General features: G+C 39.9%; 1 protein-coding gene across 3 annotated transcripts in view; it reads left to right on the top strand.

The window, feature by feature from the left end:
- The window catches only part of ATG14 (autophagy related 14), a 37,254-nt gene that overhangs the window by 8,799 nt on the left and 11,408 nt on the right, over positions 1-17,047 (top strand). The window contains exons 2-8 of one of the 3 annotated variants that reach the window (XM_057733907.1): positions 1,326-1,499; positions 3,765-3,827; positions 4,953-4,995; positions 7,575-7,656; positions 11,747-11,984; positions 14,773-15,002; positions 16,181-16,298. In XM_057733907.1, coding sequence (XP_057589890.1) covers positions 1,483-1,499; positions 3,765-3,827; positions 4,953-4,995; positions 7,575-7,656; positions 11,747-11,984; positions 14,773-15,002; positions 16,181-16,298 — 791 coding nt within the window. In that variant the 5' untranslated portion in view covers positions 1,326-1,482. Of the gene's footprint in view, positions 1-1,325; positions 1,500-1,910; positions 2,836-3,764; positions 3,828-4,952; positions 4,996-7,574; positions 7,657-11,746; positions 11,985-14,772; positions 15,003-16,180; positions 16,299-17,047 lie in introns of those variants that run through there. The other 2 variants (XM_057733906.1, XM_057733905.1) reach the window with 2 other exon arrangements.

Here is a 17,047-nt window from a genome sequence, read left to right as displayed (position 1 = left end):
GGATGCCTTCCTTCCCTCAGCAGGGCCGCCTCTAACCCGCCCTCAAGGGGCAGCCCAGGCAGGCATGGCTGCCGGAGAGCTCCCTCCGAAGCTTGAGCTGGCTTGTGTGCCACACCCAGACTCCGTGTGACCACCTGCTCCTCGTTCTCATTAGTCTCTATCACAGGGCACTGTTTAAAGTCAACTTAAGGGAGTACTTTTTTAGGGGGAAAAAGCAAATATGAGTCTGGGGAATTTGGTAAATAGCAAAGAAGGCATTTTTCAATTGGGAAAGAAAATATAAGAAATAGTGTTGTAGGGACTTCCCTGGTGATCCAGTGGCTAAGACTGTGCTCCCAGTGCTGGGGGCCCAGGTTCAATCCCTGGTCAGGGAATTAGATCCCACATAATGCAACAAAGAGTCCCTCGTGCCACAGCTAAGACCCGGCACAGCCAGACAGGTAGATAAATACTAAAATCAGTTATTAAAAATTTTTTTAGTTGAAAAAAAGAAATAGTGCTATAAAAGCATTGATGCGTAGTACAGGTTCACTGGCAGATTCTTTTCAGAAAACAATGCAAAACTGTAGAGCCATTAAACAACAAAATTTATAAACGTATTTGCATAAAATTTTGGAAAATTTGTAGAGCAGAAACATAAGTAGTCACTAAGCACAGTGAGAAAGAATAATTTCAAGATGTATGAAAGGAAAATAGCTAATTTCCCTAATAAATAACCCTTTTAAAAAACTATAGTAAAGTGAACAAAGGACATAGGGGAATAACAAAAGTAGCCAATAAGATAGGAAATGGTGTTAAACATTTCTAATAATGAAATGAAGAAAGGCAGATAAATGAACTGTGCACCGTCTTTGAGGGGAGGGAATGGGAAGCCAGTCAGGTTAGCAAAGAGTAAAATGTGCAGTGTTGAGAGAGTAAGAAAACAGGTTTGGTAGGTTTGTAAATATAATATGAAATGATTCAGAGGACGTTTTAAAGATAACTGCCAGAAGTTTGCATGTGAATATTTGACCCAGCAGTTGATTTATGAGAATTTCTCATAGAGAAACCTAAAAGCTTGTAAAGATTTGTGCCCCAGGATGTTCGTTTCTAACGTTACTGATAATAGGGAAAATTTGAAAGTGATGGCAGTGTTCATCAGTAGGAGTTTCTGTAAATAAATTAAAGGAGGTCTGTTCAGTGAAATTCTGTGTACCTGTTGAAGAGTGAGATAGGTCTTTATGTTCTGAGGTGGAAGAAGATAAAAAACATTTTATGTGATAAACCCAGCTTGAAAGACAGTGTGTAAAACATGCCTTTCCCCCCTTCCTTCTTTTTTTGCTAAGCCTTCTGTGTGAGTCCTGGGATGGAGAATGCAGGGAACGGAAGAGGCACTGGGGAGCAGTTGGCATGCTGACCAGCCACAGTCCTTGATGCCATCTGCTCTTTCACTTTGTCCACACCACCTATTTTTCATTTCCTCCGTGAAGAGTGACATTACTCATGAAGTGTTTAATACAGTAGGAACTGTTACCTTCTGCTTGTTATTCCTGCTGTCATCTGTATGTTTATGTTTTAAGTTTGTTGTTTTCTTGTTGTTATTGTTTAAGAAAACCCAAGAGAACTAACCAGCTTGATATAAAGCTGGACAGTGTGGTCATCGCAATTTGTTTTAGTGCAAAGTGGCATTTTTACAACAGATCTGAAAGGAGCACCTTTATAGCCTCTAAAAGCAGGATTTTATCCTCCATTTCAGTCCTTTGTTTACACAGGTTGATGCGTCTTGTGAGTTTGTCGTCTCCTTCAGGTTATTGGAGCATGAATCACCATATGATGTAGAAGTAAATACCACATTCCTGTGTCATTTTTGATAAAGGAAATGGAAGCACATAACAAGCAGCATGTCTAATACACAGCCGGTTGCAGAAAAATGAATGCTTAGATTTCTTAACATTCTGTAAAATGCTTTGTAATAAGTTGCAGGCACATAGTAAATGCCTGATAAATTAAGTGGTGAATGTATGAGTTTGTCTACATCCCATGTTGGTTTGTGGCTTTCCTAATACTGTTTCATGTTGTCACCACATTCCTGGTGGTAGCACTGCAGGGCTCCCCAGTACAGCTTTGTGCAGTGATGGTCCGTATCTGTGCAGTTCAGTAAGGTGGCCCCCAGCGTATGTGGCTATTGAAATGTGGGTAGTGCAGCTGAGAACCTGAATTGTTAATTTAGTCACATAAGTACATAATTCTGTCACATGTAATATTGTCTGATTTGCTTTCTTGTTTAATATACATTATACATTTTCAGTGACTGGTTATTAAATGGTAGGGTCATAATTAGACCATTTTATCCCTTCTATTTAGAAGTAGATATCTGGGTACGTTTCAAATGTGGGACTATAGAAATAGTATGTTAGCGAGACGTGTGTGTCTGGATTATTTTAAGGAAGAGACTGTCAGAGCTGTTATGGTTCTGCTGAATTGTTTTCGTTTGGGCTGGGGATTCAGGAGCTAGCCAAGGCCGAATCTTGGGCTCCATACCACGTTATTGTTGCATGTGGCGTTACCTTTGTTTCTTTGAAGGTAGTTAGTGAGCCACTTTTAGCTCAACTCAAAATCAGTTGCATGATGTTAGTCATAACATTTTTTTTTACCCCAAATTCTTATTAAGCAACAAGTCACATTTTAGGTACTCAGTAGCCACATGTGCCTGATGGCTACTGTATTGAACAGCACAGATCTAGAAGACTTGAATATCACTGTCAGCCACCTTCAGCTCGTCGACGTATGTAGAACTCTGTACCCAGCAGCTATAGAATACACATTCTTTCAAGTGCACATGCAACTGTCACCGAGGTGAGGCATACCGTATGCAAAGCCATAATACTGTCTCAAATCAAAAGATTGAGATCTCTCAGGGTATATTCTGGGATCACATCAGAGTTTAAGTAGAAAAATAACAGTGAGTTACCTAAAAGCCTGTATATCTGGACACTGAACAATACACTTCTAAATAATTCATTGGTCAAAGAGGAAATTTTATGGAAAATTTGAAATTTCAAACTAAATGATAAAATATATGATATCAAAACTTGTAGGGTTTAGCTTAAGCAGTACTTTGGGAGAGATTTATAACTTTATATGGTTACATTAAAAAGGGAGAGGCTTAAAGCTGATGATCAAAGTTTGTACCTTAAACTGCAAAAAAAAGATAAAAAAGCAAACTAAATCCCAAATAAGGTAGCAGGAAGAAAATAAGGGTAAGGGTAGAATACTGACAAACAGCAAAAATGAACTGCAGTGTGATATTCTTTTGATAACTTATTTATTAAGTAACTTGCTAGCCTGTAATGACTAGCAATAAAAATAGTAGGAAAAAAATTGTACTTTAAGAATTATAAGGAACCAATTTATAGATGAGAGCAGGGTTAAATTAAGCTTAATAATTACAGTTATTTTCATAATGGAAGCCTCAGTTTCTGTGAATTCAAATTCACTTTAGTGCTTTGATTTACCTGTTTTGGAAGACAATTTAACCTAGGGGTGAAAAAACCTATAGACATGTCTTATAAACTAAGGAAAGAGTTTTAAAGCTGAGAGTTTGAACTTAGTTTTAAATAACCAAATGGTAAGGGGCTCTGTGCATCCTGTTGCGAAGATATATCAGGACAGTGACATTTCTGGGTGAGTCTGCAGAAATGATTGGCTCTCAGGAATTTTCATAATCTCATTCAACAGGAAAAAAAATGAACATTTAAATAAAACATTGAATTTTTTTCTTACAGGTTTGTAGACAAGAAGGAAAGATTAAGCCAACTTAAGAGCAAGCAAGAAGAATTTCAAAAAGAGTGAGTTTTCATTTTGCTTTTTAATCTGTGAAGGTTGTCTAGTCACCACATGGTTTAATTCAGTACTGTGGTATGCATATATGTGGGTTGCTAATTTATTGAATTTAGGTTACAAATCTCAATGTGCAAAGAGCATTGCACCTGGGAGAAGCAAAATAGGAGAGATTATCAAGTTTCTAGAAAACACTGGGATAAAACCTGGTGCCTGGGTCACAGCAGCAGTGATTGCATGGATGGACCAGGCTGCCGGCCCTGGTAATCTTTGTATGGTAACTGGGTCTGGGACAGAAGGCATGTTAGACTAGTGGTGGTGGCTCTTGTAGGACATTACTGCTTCTGTTTATCTTTATTCTTCCATCTCAGGGTTAACAAAGTGTGGTCTGCAGATCAACTACATCATTAACTTCAGTGCTGGTTAAAAATGTATATTCTTGGATTCCTATCCTGAGATACTCTGATTCAGTAGGTCTGGGAGGAGGCCCAGATATCTGAGTATTAACAAACAACCCGATGAATCTCGCATCTTCTGGATTTGGGGATTGTCCTGTAGAACCTTTTGTCCCAAACTGATCCAGTCACTATTCTCGTACACACCCCAGACCTGATTAACACATTTATGAGCAGGTTAAATCTTCAGAGATGCCCTGCATTAGAAAAACTTGCTTGAATTTATTTAACTCAGTCATTTCTCTGACTGAAACTTTTATTTTTTAAACTTATTTTTTCTACAGAACACTTCATTCCATAGAACAAACATTTGCCTAAGCTGGCTTGTGCCATTTTGGGGGGAACTGACAACAGCATTTTGGACCATGAATTCTCTTGTAACCATCATTATTAATTATGACTGATGGAAATTATTGATTAGGTTGGAGGACAAAGGCTATGACTGTTAATGAAAGTTTATTGTGAATGTTTATAGAAAGGCTGTATTAAAAGTGCAAAAGGAAGGAGGTGAGAAAAAAATTGCAGAGAGCAGGGAATTTGGAAAACATTTTTAAATGGCTTACATCCCACTTTGGTATATCCAGCGGTTTCTAAGACCTTATTTTAAAAAATTGTTGATTTTGCATTTTTGAGCTTCACCAAATTATTAAGAGCTTATTTCCTTTGTCTCTTCTCCAGAGTGTTAAAAGCTATGGAAGGAAAATGGATAACAGATCAGTTGGTAAGCTATATGAAATATTTAAATAATATTCTTTACACTTGAGGTTACATGTTTTTAAGTTGACAGAGCTTAAAAAATCATTTTGAATTTAAATTTATTTTTGGTCATTTTTTGACAGTTCTCTGTGAATATATTTGCAGTGTGGGCTTCTCAGATATTTCATCTAGATACCAAAAACAGGTAATTAATTATGGAACCACCATAAGGAATAATTATGAAGTCTGGTATGGACATAGAAATACAAGGACAGTGAGGTGTCCTTTTTAAAAAATTACTCCATCATTAACACATACTTTCTAGATAGGTTAATGATTGAATGTAGAAAATAAACTCAAATATTAAAAGAAAATATGGGGGTGACCAGACCTTTATAAGCCATAAAGGAAAACATTTGACAACATTACATAAAAATGTAAAAGTTTTATATGTTAAAGATTCTAGCAAAATGAATATAAACCAGGAAAAAATGAGTACAACATATGAAGATAAGGAGTTTGATTACACTTTTATTCACCATTGGTGGGAGTGTATATTGACATATTTGTTTGGGGAACAATTTGGTGGTGGGTTTTTTAATGCACATGTGGTATATCTGGCACTTTTTCTTCTAAGAAAATGCACATGAATATAGAGGTTTATGGATAAAGAAGCTGATTGTCTGCATCATCGGTAGTAAAGTTAATATCTAATCTAAATACTTATCAAACAGAATGAGGTAATTATGATACTGTGTAGCTGTTGAAAAGAATGAGGTCAGTCTACATGCACTGGTATGGAATGATGTTTGAGGTATATTTTTTAATGAAAAAATCAAAGTAGGTTAGGGTAAAGTATGATTGCATTTGTGTATGTGTTTTAAATATATATATACTCTTAAAAATCTGAAAAGATACATATCAAACTTTGAGATCACCCCTGAAGAGTGGTGAGGAGTCAGGCTAACAGTCACTTTCTTTATTCTCTTTTGTGACGCTTAATTTTTTTTCATAATAATAAGCATCATTCATAATTTTTAAATAATACTTAAAGAGATGTGATAGAAGCGAATTCTGCTTATGTTCTGAATGTTATATAAACAAGTTATGTTGTATGGAGAAAGGTTATAAAAGGCTATCTATAAAGAGTCTCATCCCAGTTTTTCTAAGTTCTTTTCCAAGTTTTCTGCTTTTTCTATTAAAATCTTAACTATTGATTCTTAAAGACTAATACCTTTTAAAAGTGAAGACATCTCATTGCCAGTTCATTGCTGAACCCATCGGTTCCCATGAATCTGTTCTCAGATGTTTCTCTCACCCCATTGGCGGTGGGGAGAGTTTTACCCACTGAACACCCCTGTAGTGTACTCTGTATCTTGTACCGTCAGACTGCTTAGACAAGTGTTAAGCGTTATAAACATTTCAATGTTGTAAGCTTTCAGTTATCCTCATTTATGGAGGCATTGTGGAATAGATAAACCATACTTTTTAAAAACTAACTAGTAGGAGCTTCCCAGGTGGTGCAATGGTTAAGAATCCACTTGCTAATGCAGGGGATATGGGTTCGATCCCCGGGTCGGGAAGATCCCACATGCCGCAGAGCAACTAAGCACGTGCGCCACAGCTACTGAGCCTGTGCTCTAGAGCCCGCAAGCCACAGCTATTGAGCCCATGTGCCACAACTGAAGCCTGTGCTCCTAGAGCCTGTGCTCCGCAACAGGAGAAGCCACCGCAATGAGAAACCCATGTACCACAACAAAGAGTAGCCCCCACTCTCTGCAACTAGAGAAAGCCCCGCGCAACAACGAAGACCCAACACAGCCACAATAAATTAATTAATTAATTAAAAGACTAACTAGTAGATCAGATTTTTACTTATCATTTATTGTCTTTGGGGAAGCTGTACCTAAATCCTGATAAGATAAAAAGGCAGTTTCATGTTTCATATAATTTTTTAAGTCTTTCCAAGAAATCTTACATGAGTTATATACTTTTTAAAAAAAAGACTTCTGTTTTACTGCAGTTTTTATTATTTTGCAGGTAGTGTTTGCATATTGTATCAGTGAGGTATACAGTTGATGGTCTCCTCAGTAACCAGCACTGAGAATGTAGAGCAGCACATCCACAGAACTCTCTGATGATGCAGATCTTCTCTGTCTGCACTGCCCAACGTGGTGGCCACTAACCACATGTGGTGTTGACATGTTCCACCTGACATGTAGGTAGTGGGAGTAGGAACTGGATTTTTTAAAATTTTATATAATCTAATAGACTTTCAGCAAGCCACATGGGACCAGTAGCTATATAGTGGACAGGGCAGGTTAAAAGAATATCCTTCCACATTTTTCTCTGTGCTTATTAACAATAGAAGAACTCAGTGAATTTCTTTCTCTCTTAATTTCCTAGCAGCTTCTGCCTGAACCAGAATAACATTTGTTTCTTTTTGTAATTGCTAGTTACAAAAGCTATAATAAATATAATTATACTGCTCTTTTCCTCATTACATTTTCAAAGATACACCTCAAAACAACTAGTGTCCCCAGTAGGTAATCATATTAATCACAAGAGACCAACATTTGATATTTATTTCATACCTTTTTTAAGAGATGGAAAATAATGTCCTGCAAGATGAGGATTGAACAGCTGAAGCAAACTATATGTAAAGGAAATGAAGAAATGAAGAAAAGTAAGTAGTTTCCCCCTCTCTTTCCAGCCCTAATAAAGAACTTACGTGGAACTAAATGGGATTAACAAGCTAGAGAGACAGAGAAAGGGAGGAGGGGTGGGGGAGGCAGTAGCAACCTGGAAAAGTTTACTGCTTGCCGTTCTCTCTTTGTATAACATTTGTATAAGGAATTTTTATATATATATTCACATATATGTATGTAAAACATTCACATATCTGTGTGTGTATGTATACACACGCGCACATAATATACATATACACACACGTGCAAATGTAATGATCTTTAAATAAACTCTAGTTTCTCAGCTTTAAAAGTTAAGGAGTGTATGTGTCCCATTTCCCTTAGCTGATAGGAAGCTCTGAGTCAGTCTTCATAATCAGGTATAATAATTATTAGTTCATGCCAGAAGCACAGAATATTGGCTTTTTCTCCCTCAGTGAGTCTTATACATATTTTAACCTATATTAATCTTGTATTACATTTGTGTACTTCCTACTTTATCACAGGTGGTTGTCAAATTTTATGAGAGTCCTCATAGAAATCCCGTGTCCTTAGAAATAGTCCATGTATTTCTGAAGATCAATGTTGAAAGTTGAGAATGGGTCGCTGTCATACCTTGTAAATCCCTTTCTTGTCTACTCATTGCTTTCAGAAGCAAGTGTTTTATAGTTGTAGGTAATGGTGTAAAGGCTGCCTTTGAAAATGCTTGTCCTAATAATGTGTTTGCATGGAGTTTCACAGGATTAATAAGCTAGAGAAGCAGGGCAGACGGGTGAAGAGCTGCTCAGAGCTACAGCCAGACACTCATCCACCAAGTTTGGCTTGCATTCTCCGAAGGCTCTGGGGTCAGTAGCAGTGTAGGGACTCACTACTTACCTTGGGTTCACCCTCTTTCCCCTCCTCCCTGGATGTTCACAGCAGGAGGTTGCCAGCAGGCATCTGTGAACGTTCTGCAATTGTTGAATTGACTGAGCTTGTGCATTTCTCTGATGAGTAAGTTTAAAACTTTGATCAGTTCTTTTTAATAGGCTCCTAGCTCCAAAATACAAAGGCAGCAACCACAGAAAAGAATAGATATAATTGTAAATTAGTGGACTCTCTAACTGTGGTTTCCATCCCTAGTAAATCATTGGAGTCACCTGATAACCTTTTTAAAATCTAGAGAGAATCCTGGGACCTACCTTGGACTTCGAATATTAAAATTTCACGCATGAGGATGGGGGCCAGTGGTTCTTAAAACTGTCTCTAGTAAAAGGCCACTTTTTTCTCTTTCATTTCCAATGTGTCGTAAACTGATACCAATACTTTTGTAAAATACAATAAAATTAGTTACTAGAAAAATGATTGCACACTTGCATGTCATGACGATGTCACACAGCCATGTCAAAAAGAAGAGTTTCTAAACTTAGTCTGTGTCTCTGTACTTCACTTGTCTGGTGGAAGTCTGCTGACAGGCCAGATCCACAGTTGACACTTGGAGTAGCAGCACCACCCTGATGGCCTGCCAGGCTCGGGAGCTATGTTCTTTAGGACCTAAATGCAGTCTGGTGGCCACCCTCTAGACCAGACTCACAAATTTTGCAAACAGTTTTAAGGGAGTTAATGGATTCCAGAATCTATGAATGGACGCAAGTCCATGAATTAGATTAAGAGCTTGCTACTCAATATCTGTTTTTGTTTTTTTAGCAGAATCTTGTTGTTGAAATATCAGTTATAAACTGTAGAGCCTGATATTTCTCCAGAATCTTTTTTTTTCCTATTACAATCTTTTTTTTTTTAACTTATTTATTTATTCATTTGGCTGCATCAGGTCTTAGTTGAGGCATGTGGGATCTTTGTTGCGGCACGTGGGATCTTTCATTGCCATGTGGGTTCTTTGTTGCAGCTCGAAGGCTTCTTTCTAGTTGTGTGTGGGCTCTAGGGTGAGCAGGCGGGCTTAGTTGCCCCGCAGCATGTGGGATCTTAGTTCCCTGACCAGGGATCAAACCCACTTCCCCTGCATTGGAAGGCAAATTCTTAACCACTGGACTACCAGGGAAGTCGCTCTCCAGAATCTTTTGATTTAAGTTGTCATGACCTAGAATAATACGGCATAGTTAGGAAAGTTGGATTGTATTTGAAATTTCCAAGTTGAGTGGATCTGTTACTTGCCCAAAAAAGCAGGAGTAGATTACGGACAGTATTCAAATGTTTTAATGTTCAGGGGGAGATGGCATGAAGAGAAGGGTGAATTAAATTGAGTCTGCACTAGTGTAGGTTGGGCGACAGTAAAGATTTCCTACCACCTATGAGTGGTCCTGATATTAAATTGGAAAATGTCCTTAAAAAAATCTAACCACCATATGGCTCAGGCCATGGCTAGGCAGATATATTTGAGCTTTTGTAAAGAGCTCAGTAGAGATCATGAAGATGAATGAACTTGCTGGAAAGTGTGATAGAACCAGAAACTTAACCTTTAGGACATTCATATTGATCAGGAATGGTGAAGAGAGGCATCTGAGGAGAAAACAAAAATGTAAGAAACCTTATACCTGCACCGAAATAATCTCAGTTGAAGAGGGTGGTTTCAGTCTACAGACATTTATCAACTGCTTCTCATATCCCAGTCAGGAGACGATAAGGTTTCTGGTGGACCTGGTGTACGTGACTAAGAGCCATGTCCTTTGGGCAAGATACACACACATTACCATAGAGGTCCCAGGAGCACAAGGTCTGGGGAGTGTTTATGGAGGGGGCCTTGCTGAATGAGTACAATTTGGACATTTGGAGAACAGGAGAAAATAGAGAGTGTTCCTAGAGAGACATTGATTTCAACAACAGGATGGGGATAAATATTTAAGGAATGACTTGTTCAGCACCCATCCATCCATCTGTACCCTTACTTAAGTAGTTCCACCTCGTGGAGAGGATTTGAAGTATCTAGTAATTGAGCGAAGCTGGAGTGAATGGTGTGCAGAAGGGAACTGTGGGGTATGTACCAGTTTGGTGGTGGCCAGGGGACTGAGGAGTTTGGTCTGTATTTGATCGGCAGTGGAGAACCACTGAGTGCTGGCTGTACTTTGTGAAGACTGAGCCAGTGAAAGAGGGCGTGGAGGTGTGGAGTGGAGCCAGCTGGAGATAGGCGGAGTTTGGGTGAGAGTTAACCAGGATTGTGCCAGTGGAAATGAAAAGAAAGACCTAGATGGAAGGAACTATAGGACTGCTCATGGAATGGACCCTCAAGAGGTTGATTTAGGACAGGTCAGAAACAAATGTGAAGTAAGGAACCTAGCTTAAAATGTGTCAAGAGGAAAGATAATGAGCTTGATTTTGAATTTGTTTGAGCCTCCCAAGTTGTTCTGGGTGTCTGAGATTTTACAGCCTGTTATTGCTACTTTAGAGAAGTTTAGCTACAACCTGATACCTGTAGCACGTCTTCAGATCTAGAGCCTGTAGGATCTTTGTAAAAAGGACACGTATTGGACAGGACAAGCGTCTGTCTGTTTTCTCGGTTGTGTGGCCAGGCTCTGGTTGCCCTTGCAGTGGTTAAAATGCTGGTGCGTGATAGGTGCTCCCACCCTGCTGGGGGTACTGCGCTGCACTGTGACTTTTCAGGGCTTTGGTCTGTTTCTTTGCTGCTTGACTACCTGCCATGAGATTATCCCTGGGTTCTCTGAATGTAGCCCAAGGCACACTTAATAATTTTCCAAGGAAAATCAGATAGCCAGTGAGTTTCAAACCTAGAATTAGATCTCTTCTCTGCCCAGCATGGCTATTCTTCAGTGCTTCCTGTAAGAAAGTCAGGTACTTCCTATGCTGAACTTAAACTTGATAGTGTTGAGTGATGCTCACTAATGTTGATTACAAATGAAGACCCAGAGTCATTTTAGTGGTCGTCCCCTTTGCTCTGTATGTAATAACCTACTTGAACTAAACTCTCGGTCTCGGTACTTAGCGGACATCACCTAGTTAATTTTATTGAGGTTTTACTTTCAGTTTAGACTGCAGGAAGACAGTTAATGCTTTGAGGGTGTTGGGGGGAGGTGTTAGTGTGTAGTACCCGGGAACGATTTGTAGAGCTCATTGTTGGGTGTGATTTATTTATTTTAGATTCTGAAGGCCTCCTCAAAACCAAGGAAAAGAATCAGAAACTTTATACTCGAGCACAACGGCATCAGGAGAAAAAGGAGAAGATTCAGAGGCACAATCGCAAGCTTGGTGACCTGGTGGAAAAAAAAAACAGTGACTTAAGAAGTCATTATGAGCGTCTGGCAAATCTTCGGCGTTCTCACATATTAGAGCTCACCTCTGTCATTTTTCCAATCGAGGAAGTAAAGACTGGTGTGAGGTACAGTAGCGAGGCTTTTGACTCTAGGAAAACACAAGTTCCAAAGATCAAGTGTCTTTCAAGTATGTAAGCACATTTATTGGGCCTCGTTCTGGGTTTTCCTGGTAATGAAACTTAAGTCTTATCTGCTTCAGTAAACAGTAAACACTGCAGGAAGTTGGAGAGGTGGCCAGGGTGAGGCTGAGGCTTGTGTGCTCTTACCACTTCCAAATGAGGGGCAGGCTCATACCCCTGATCAAGAACCAGCTCCTGTGGCTGCAGGGCCAGTTGGGCTGTTTATTAGTCAAATGCTGTGAGACAGGTTCTTGAGCCTCGAAGTCTTATTTCCTTGTCTGTTAGATGGGGATAATAAATGCCTGCTTCACAGAGAAATCATGAGCTGAGATGGAAGGAAACACCTCAGGGTCTCTTACTTGGTGGGCAAGACATGCTGACTCTGCCTTTTCCTGGTAACCAGCACATCAGGTACTGGATGGTCTAAGCTGAGTCTCAGGCTGTAGTGCACAGACACCCTCAGGACTCAGTGGGATGGACAGGACGGTGCTTCCCACCTGGTTGCTGTTCATCAGAGTCACTCGGGAACTTTAGGAAAACACAGGTTCCAGAGGACACAGCTCCAGCCTGCCAGTTCATCTCATACTATTTTCTTTTTTAAACTTCGCCAGATGACGCTGGTGATCATGTAGGTTCAGAAACTTCCACTGAAGAGTTGCTTTTACTTTCTGACGAACCATCAGGCTGTTCCAGTTGAGGATTTTCCTATGTCTTCTAGTTGCCCTCACTTTCTGGCACCTTTCCCTGGAACTGGACAGTGGACTGTTGCTACTTAGGACTTAGTATTTGCTGCCTCTACTTCAGTCTTTCCTTTGGTCTGTTGCCAGAGTTAGCTTCCTAAAAGCCTAAAGGTCTGAATGTTGCTACTAGCTTGATAACCTGCTCTCTGACTCTTACCAAGTAATTTGTCATTAAAAATAGTTAGCAAATGTGAAACTAAAAAGGCAGATTCAAAATAGAGAAGAATTCAAAGTTCAGAAATAGACCCCAAGGTGGCATTTTGAATCATTGGGAAAAGTTGGATTATCCAAAAATTGGTGTAAAGACAGCTGGCCAGGCCTTTGAGGGGGAAAAAGCTGACAAACAGAAACACTGTGCCAAATTAAATTCTGAGGAGCCAAGATATGATGTTAGAACACATTATAGTAAACAAGATTAGGATACTGTTCCAGATTTTAGGACTGAATACAAAGTTGCAGAAGAGAAAATGTGGAGAAAAACTTTCTCTTCCATACCTGTGCTATTTAAATCTTTTATGTTAGTATGTGTTACTATATATCATTAATTTTTTGAGCAGATCGTTTTGAAGTTATCCCTATAATAAGATTTCTTGTTTATTCACATTTCTTCTCAACCTGCCTTGAGTGGAATAAGGAAGCTTAGAACTGGCCACAGTGTCCTCCCCCCGTCCTGTCCGGGACAGCCAATAGGAGTGAGCTTATGTGCACCTGGTGGCAGAGGAAGAAGGATGGAGAGCCTTTGACGGAGAGAATGGATTCTAAACTTAGCACAGCACAGAAGGCCCTTCCCAGTCTGTGCCTTTCCTACCTCCTCTTCCAACACCATCTCCTGGCACTTCCTTCGTGCCTCCTACAGGCGACCACACTGATCTCACTGCTCCCCAAACACACCACGTTCTTTCCACACCTGCAGAGTACCTGCCGTGCCTTCTCATTCCCCTTCCATGCCCTAGGCCAGCAGTGCTCAGAGCATGGTCTGTGGCCCTCTCTGGGTCCCTGAGGCCCTTTCACGGGGTCTGTGTGGTCAAAGCTATTTTCATAATAGCACTAACACTTTATTTTCCCTTTTCACTCTTTTGACTTTTGCACTGGCTGCTGGAAAGCCATGGTTGGTAAAACCTCTGTCACCTTGACATTTCAAGGCAGTGACACCAAACTGTAGGAATAGTTGTTGTGTTCCCACCATGTCCTTGCAGTGTAAAAAAACACAGCCCGTTTCACATCAAGAACACTGTTGATGAAGCAGTAGAAATATTCATTTTATTGAAACTAAGTCTCGACCCCTGCGTGCGCACCTTTTGACCGTGCCACGGGGTGAGATGGAAGTCTGCAGGAAGCATGCTTGCTGCATGCCGAAAGCCACAGTGGCTCAAGGAAAAGCCCTTGAGTGAGTTGCAAGCAAAGCTAATTGGTTTTTTCCATGGAACACTGTATCTACTTGAAAGAACAATGGAAAGACTTGGGTATTAAAGAGATTTTTTTCGAAAGTCATAATCTGTGCTGCACTGTGCTGTGAACTCAGCTGGTCAACAAATAATGTCACTTCGCTAATTTTCTTGTTTTGAAAAATACAGATTATTTTTTCATAATAAACACGATGTATTACCTGTAATGAATTTATTTTTGAATGAGTTGATAATTTAAAATTTTCTCAGATTCCTAATACAGTATTAATAGATCTAACTCACACACACAGAAAAGCTTTTTGGGATCTTCAAAATGTTTTAAGCATGTAAGGGGGGGTCTTGAGACCATATAGTTAGAGAACCTGACACTTGAAGCCCTTGTCCATGGTGCCATCTTCTTCACATGCTGTGGGCTTCTGTGCTACAGCTGGTTTGGCCTTCACCTCTGGAGGAATTGTTTCTCTATATATATTCCAATTAAATTCCTGTCCTCATGTGCATCTTCCCAGTGTTTCGTGTATCTGCCAAGTAATTGCATGTTCTTCAAAACCCAGTCCCTTGACATCCATATGCATCTTCGGTTTTTAGAGATCCCGCAGACGTGTCTTCAGAGAGTGACAGTGCCATGACATCCAGCACCGTGAGCAAGCTCGCTGAAGCCCGGAGGACGACCTACCTCTCAGGGAGATGGGTCTGTGACGACCACAACGGGGACACCAGCATCAGCATTACGGGGCCATGGATTAGCCTTCCGAACAACGGGGACTACTCTGCCTACTACAACTGGGTGGAGGAGAAGAAAACCACGCAGGGGCCTGGTGAGAAGCAAGGGAGTCTTTGAAAACTCTCATGAGTATTGCTTTTAATTGAGGTTACATTTATTTAACAAAATGAACAGTTTTAGAGGAAGCAGTTCAGTGGCACCCCAGACAAAAACTCTGGGGCTTGAAGCAGTCACTCCCATTCCCTCCTCTTCCAGCCCTTGGCAACCAGGGTTCTGCTTTCTGTCTCCATAGATGTCTCTTCTCGGTATTTTGTATAAATGGGATCATACAATATGTAGCCTTTTGTGTCTGGCTTTTTTGCATTTAGTGTAATGTGTTCAGGGTTCATCCACATTGTAGTAGGTATCAGCGTTTCATTCTTTTTATGACTAATATTCCATTGCATGGATATGCCATGTTTTGTTTGTCTTATCAGTGAATGGACTGAAAACGTGTGTGTGTTTGGGTTTTTTTTCCGATATTTTACCTTTTGGAGTCAATATTTTATTTATATAAAAAGATCTCACTATTTAAAGAAGTATATTTAGCCTTTTGGGTCCCATTTTTATAAGTTTCTAACTTTGTAAAGAACTTTTTTTATTAGTCCTAAATGGAGATTGAAATACCTGAGTAGAAAAACCCTTTAAAACTTCAGTAGCTTCTCTTTGGTGGAGAAGGATCGTTCATTTAGTCGTCCAGCAGGTAGGTAGTGAGCATGTGCTTTCTGTCACGTGTGATGCTGCTGGTGCACAGGTGATGTCCCCAAGCCAGGGGTGGCCCTTTGCCTCTCTGTGGAGAGGAAAGGAAGCAGGTAATGATCACAGGCATCAGACACTTAATGCGGGCTGTGGGTGTACCCAGCACCTTCATGGGCCTATTTCTCCATAGGGTAGTCGGGGGAGGCCTCTCTGAGGAGGTGACATTTAAGTGGGGCATTAATTGTTTGAATAAATAATACATTATCAGGTCCAAACAACGCAGACTTCAGTTTCGTTTATGCTGGGTCCGTGCAGGCCCTGCATAGGCCTAAAGCAGCCAAAGTTGCTTAGGTTACATTCCACTCAGCAAAAATCATAAATGAGATATTAATGTCTGACCATGGACCTTTTATTAGTAAAGAGTAAAGCATAGCCATCAATAGTGTACTGATAAAACCACAAATCACAGAAATCCCGGTTCGTTGATATTTGAGTTGAAGTTGTTTGCGTGTGGCTGTTATTTTTGTACTGCAGACACGGAGCATAGTAACCCCGCTTACACGATCAGTGCTGCATTGTGCTACGCAACTCAGCTGGTCAACATTCTGTCTCACATACTCGACATAAATCTTCCCAAAAAGCTGTGCAACAGGCAAGTAATTGAAGGTGGTGGTGTCATCTTTATCCCGGCTCTCTCGCATTCCTATTGTGTTCTTTATTCTAATTAAAACAAAAATAAGAATTCAGGTATTATCTAGAGAGAAAAGGTCTGACCTTGAATTACTGAGATTGATTTCATAAGCCTAACATGCAAATTGGTGTCATTATCTTACAGTTGCATGTGATGTCTTTGAAAAGACCATGGAATTCTCCCATATGAAAAGATAATTTAAGGGAAAACCAGGATATTCAGAGGGTGTGCTTATGTGTAAGAACTGGGTAAATTGTAACACTTAAATATTTTTTTTTGTTTGATTTTTTATGTGCTTTCAATTTTTTTTTTTAATTGTAAAGATTTATAGTCTGCCCAGTTCCTGCTAAGACCTTCCTACTGCCCTCCAGTTATCCTTGCATTTCAAGTAAATGTAATGTGTATTATTGCACCAACAACAACCCCCTTTAAACACAAAAGGTATCATGCTGAACTAAGGTGTTCTGCACCTTGCTTTTTACATTTGTTATTTATTTATGAAGATTATTAAGCACCTGCAATGGGCTAGGCACTGTTTTAGGCACTGAGAGGGTACAGTGCTGATGAAAACATAATCTCTCCCCTTTGGGCACTTGATTTTAATGGAGAGACACATAATAAATGAACAGTGTGTCAAGTGGTAATGAGTGCTGGGGAGACCGTTAGAGTAGGTGAAAGCGCAGGCATGTGGGGGCAAGGAAGGGTTTACC

Source organism: Hippopotamus amphibius, chromosome 4 (genome assembly GCF_030028045.1).
Source record: "Hippopotamus amphibius kiboko isolate mHipAmp2 chromosome 4, mHipAmp2.hap2, whole genome shotgun sequence".
In the NCBI taxonomy this organism is placed as follows: domain Eukaryota; kingdom Metazoa; phylum Chordata; class Mammalia; order Artiodactyla; family Hippopotamidae; genus Hippopotamus; species Hippopotamus amphibius.
The sequence above is the reverse complement of the archived record's forward strand: the minus strand, read 5'-3'. Positions and strand labels throughout refer to the sequence as shown.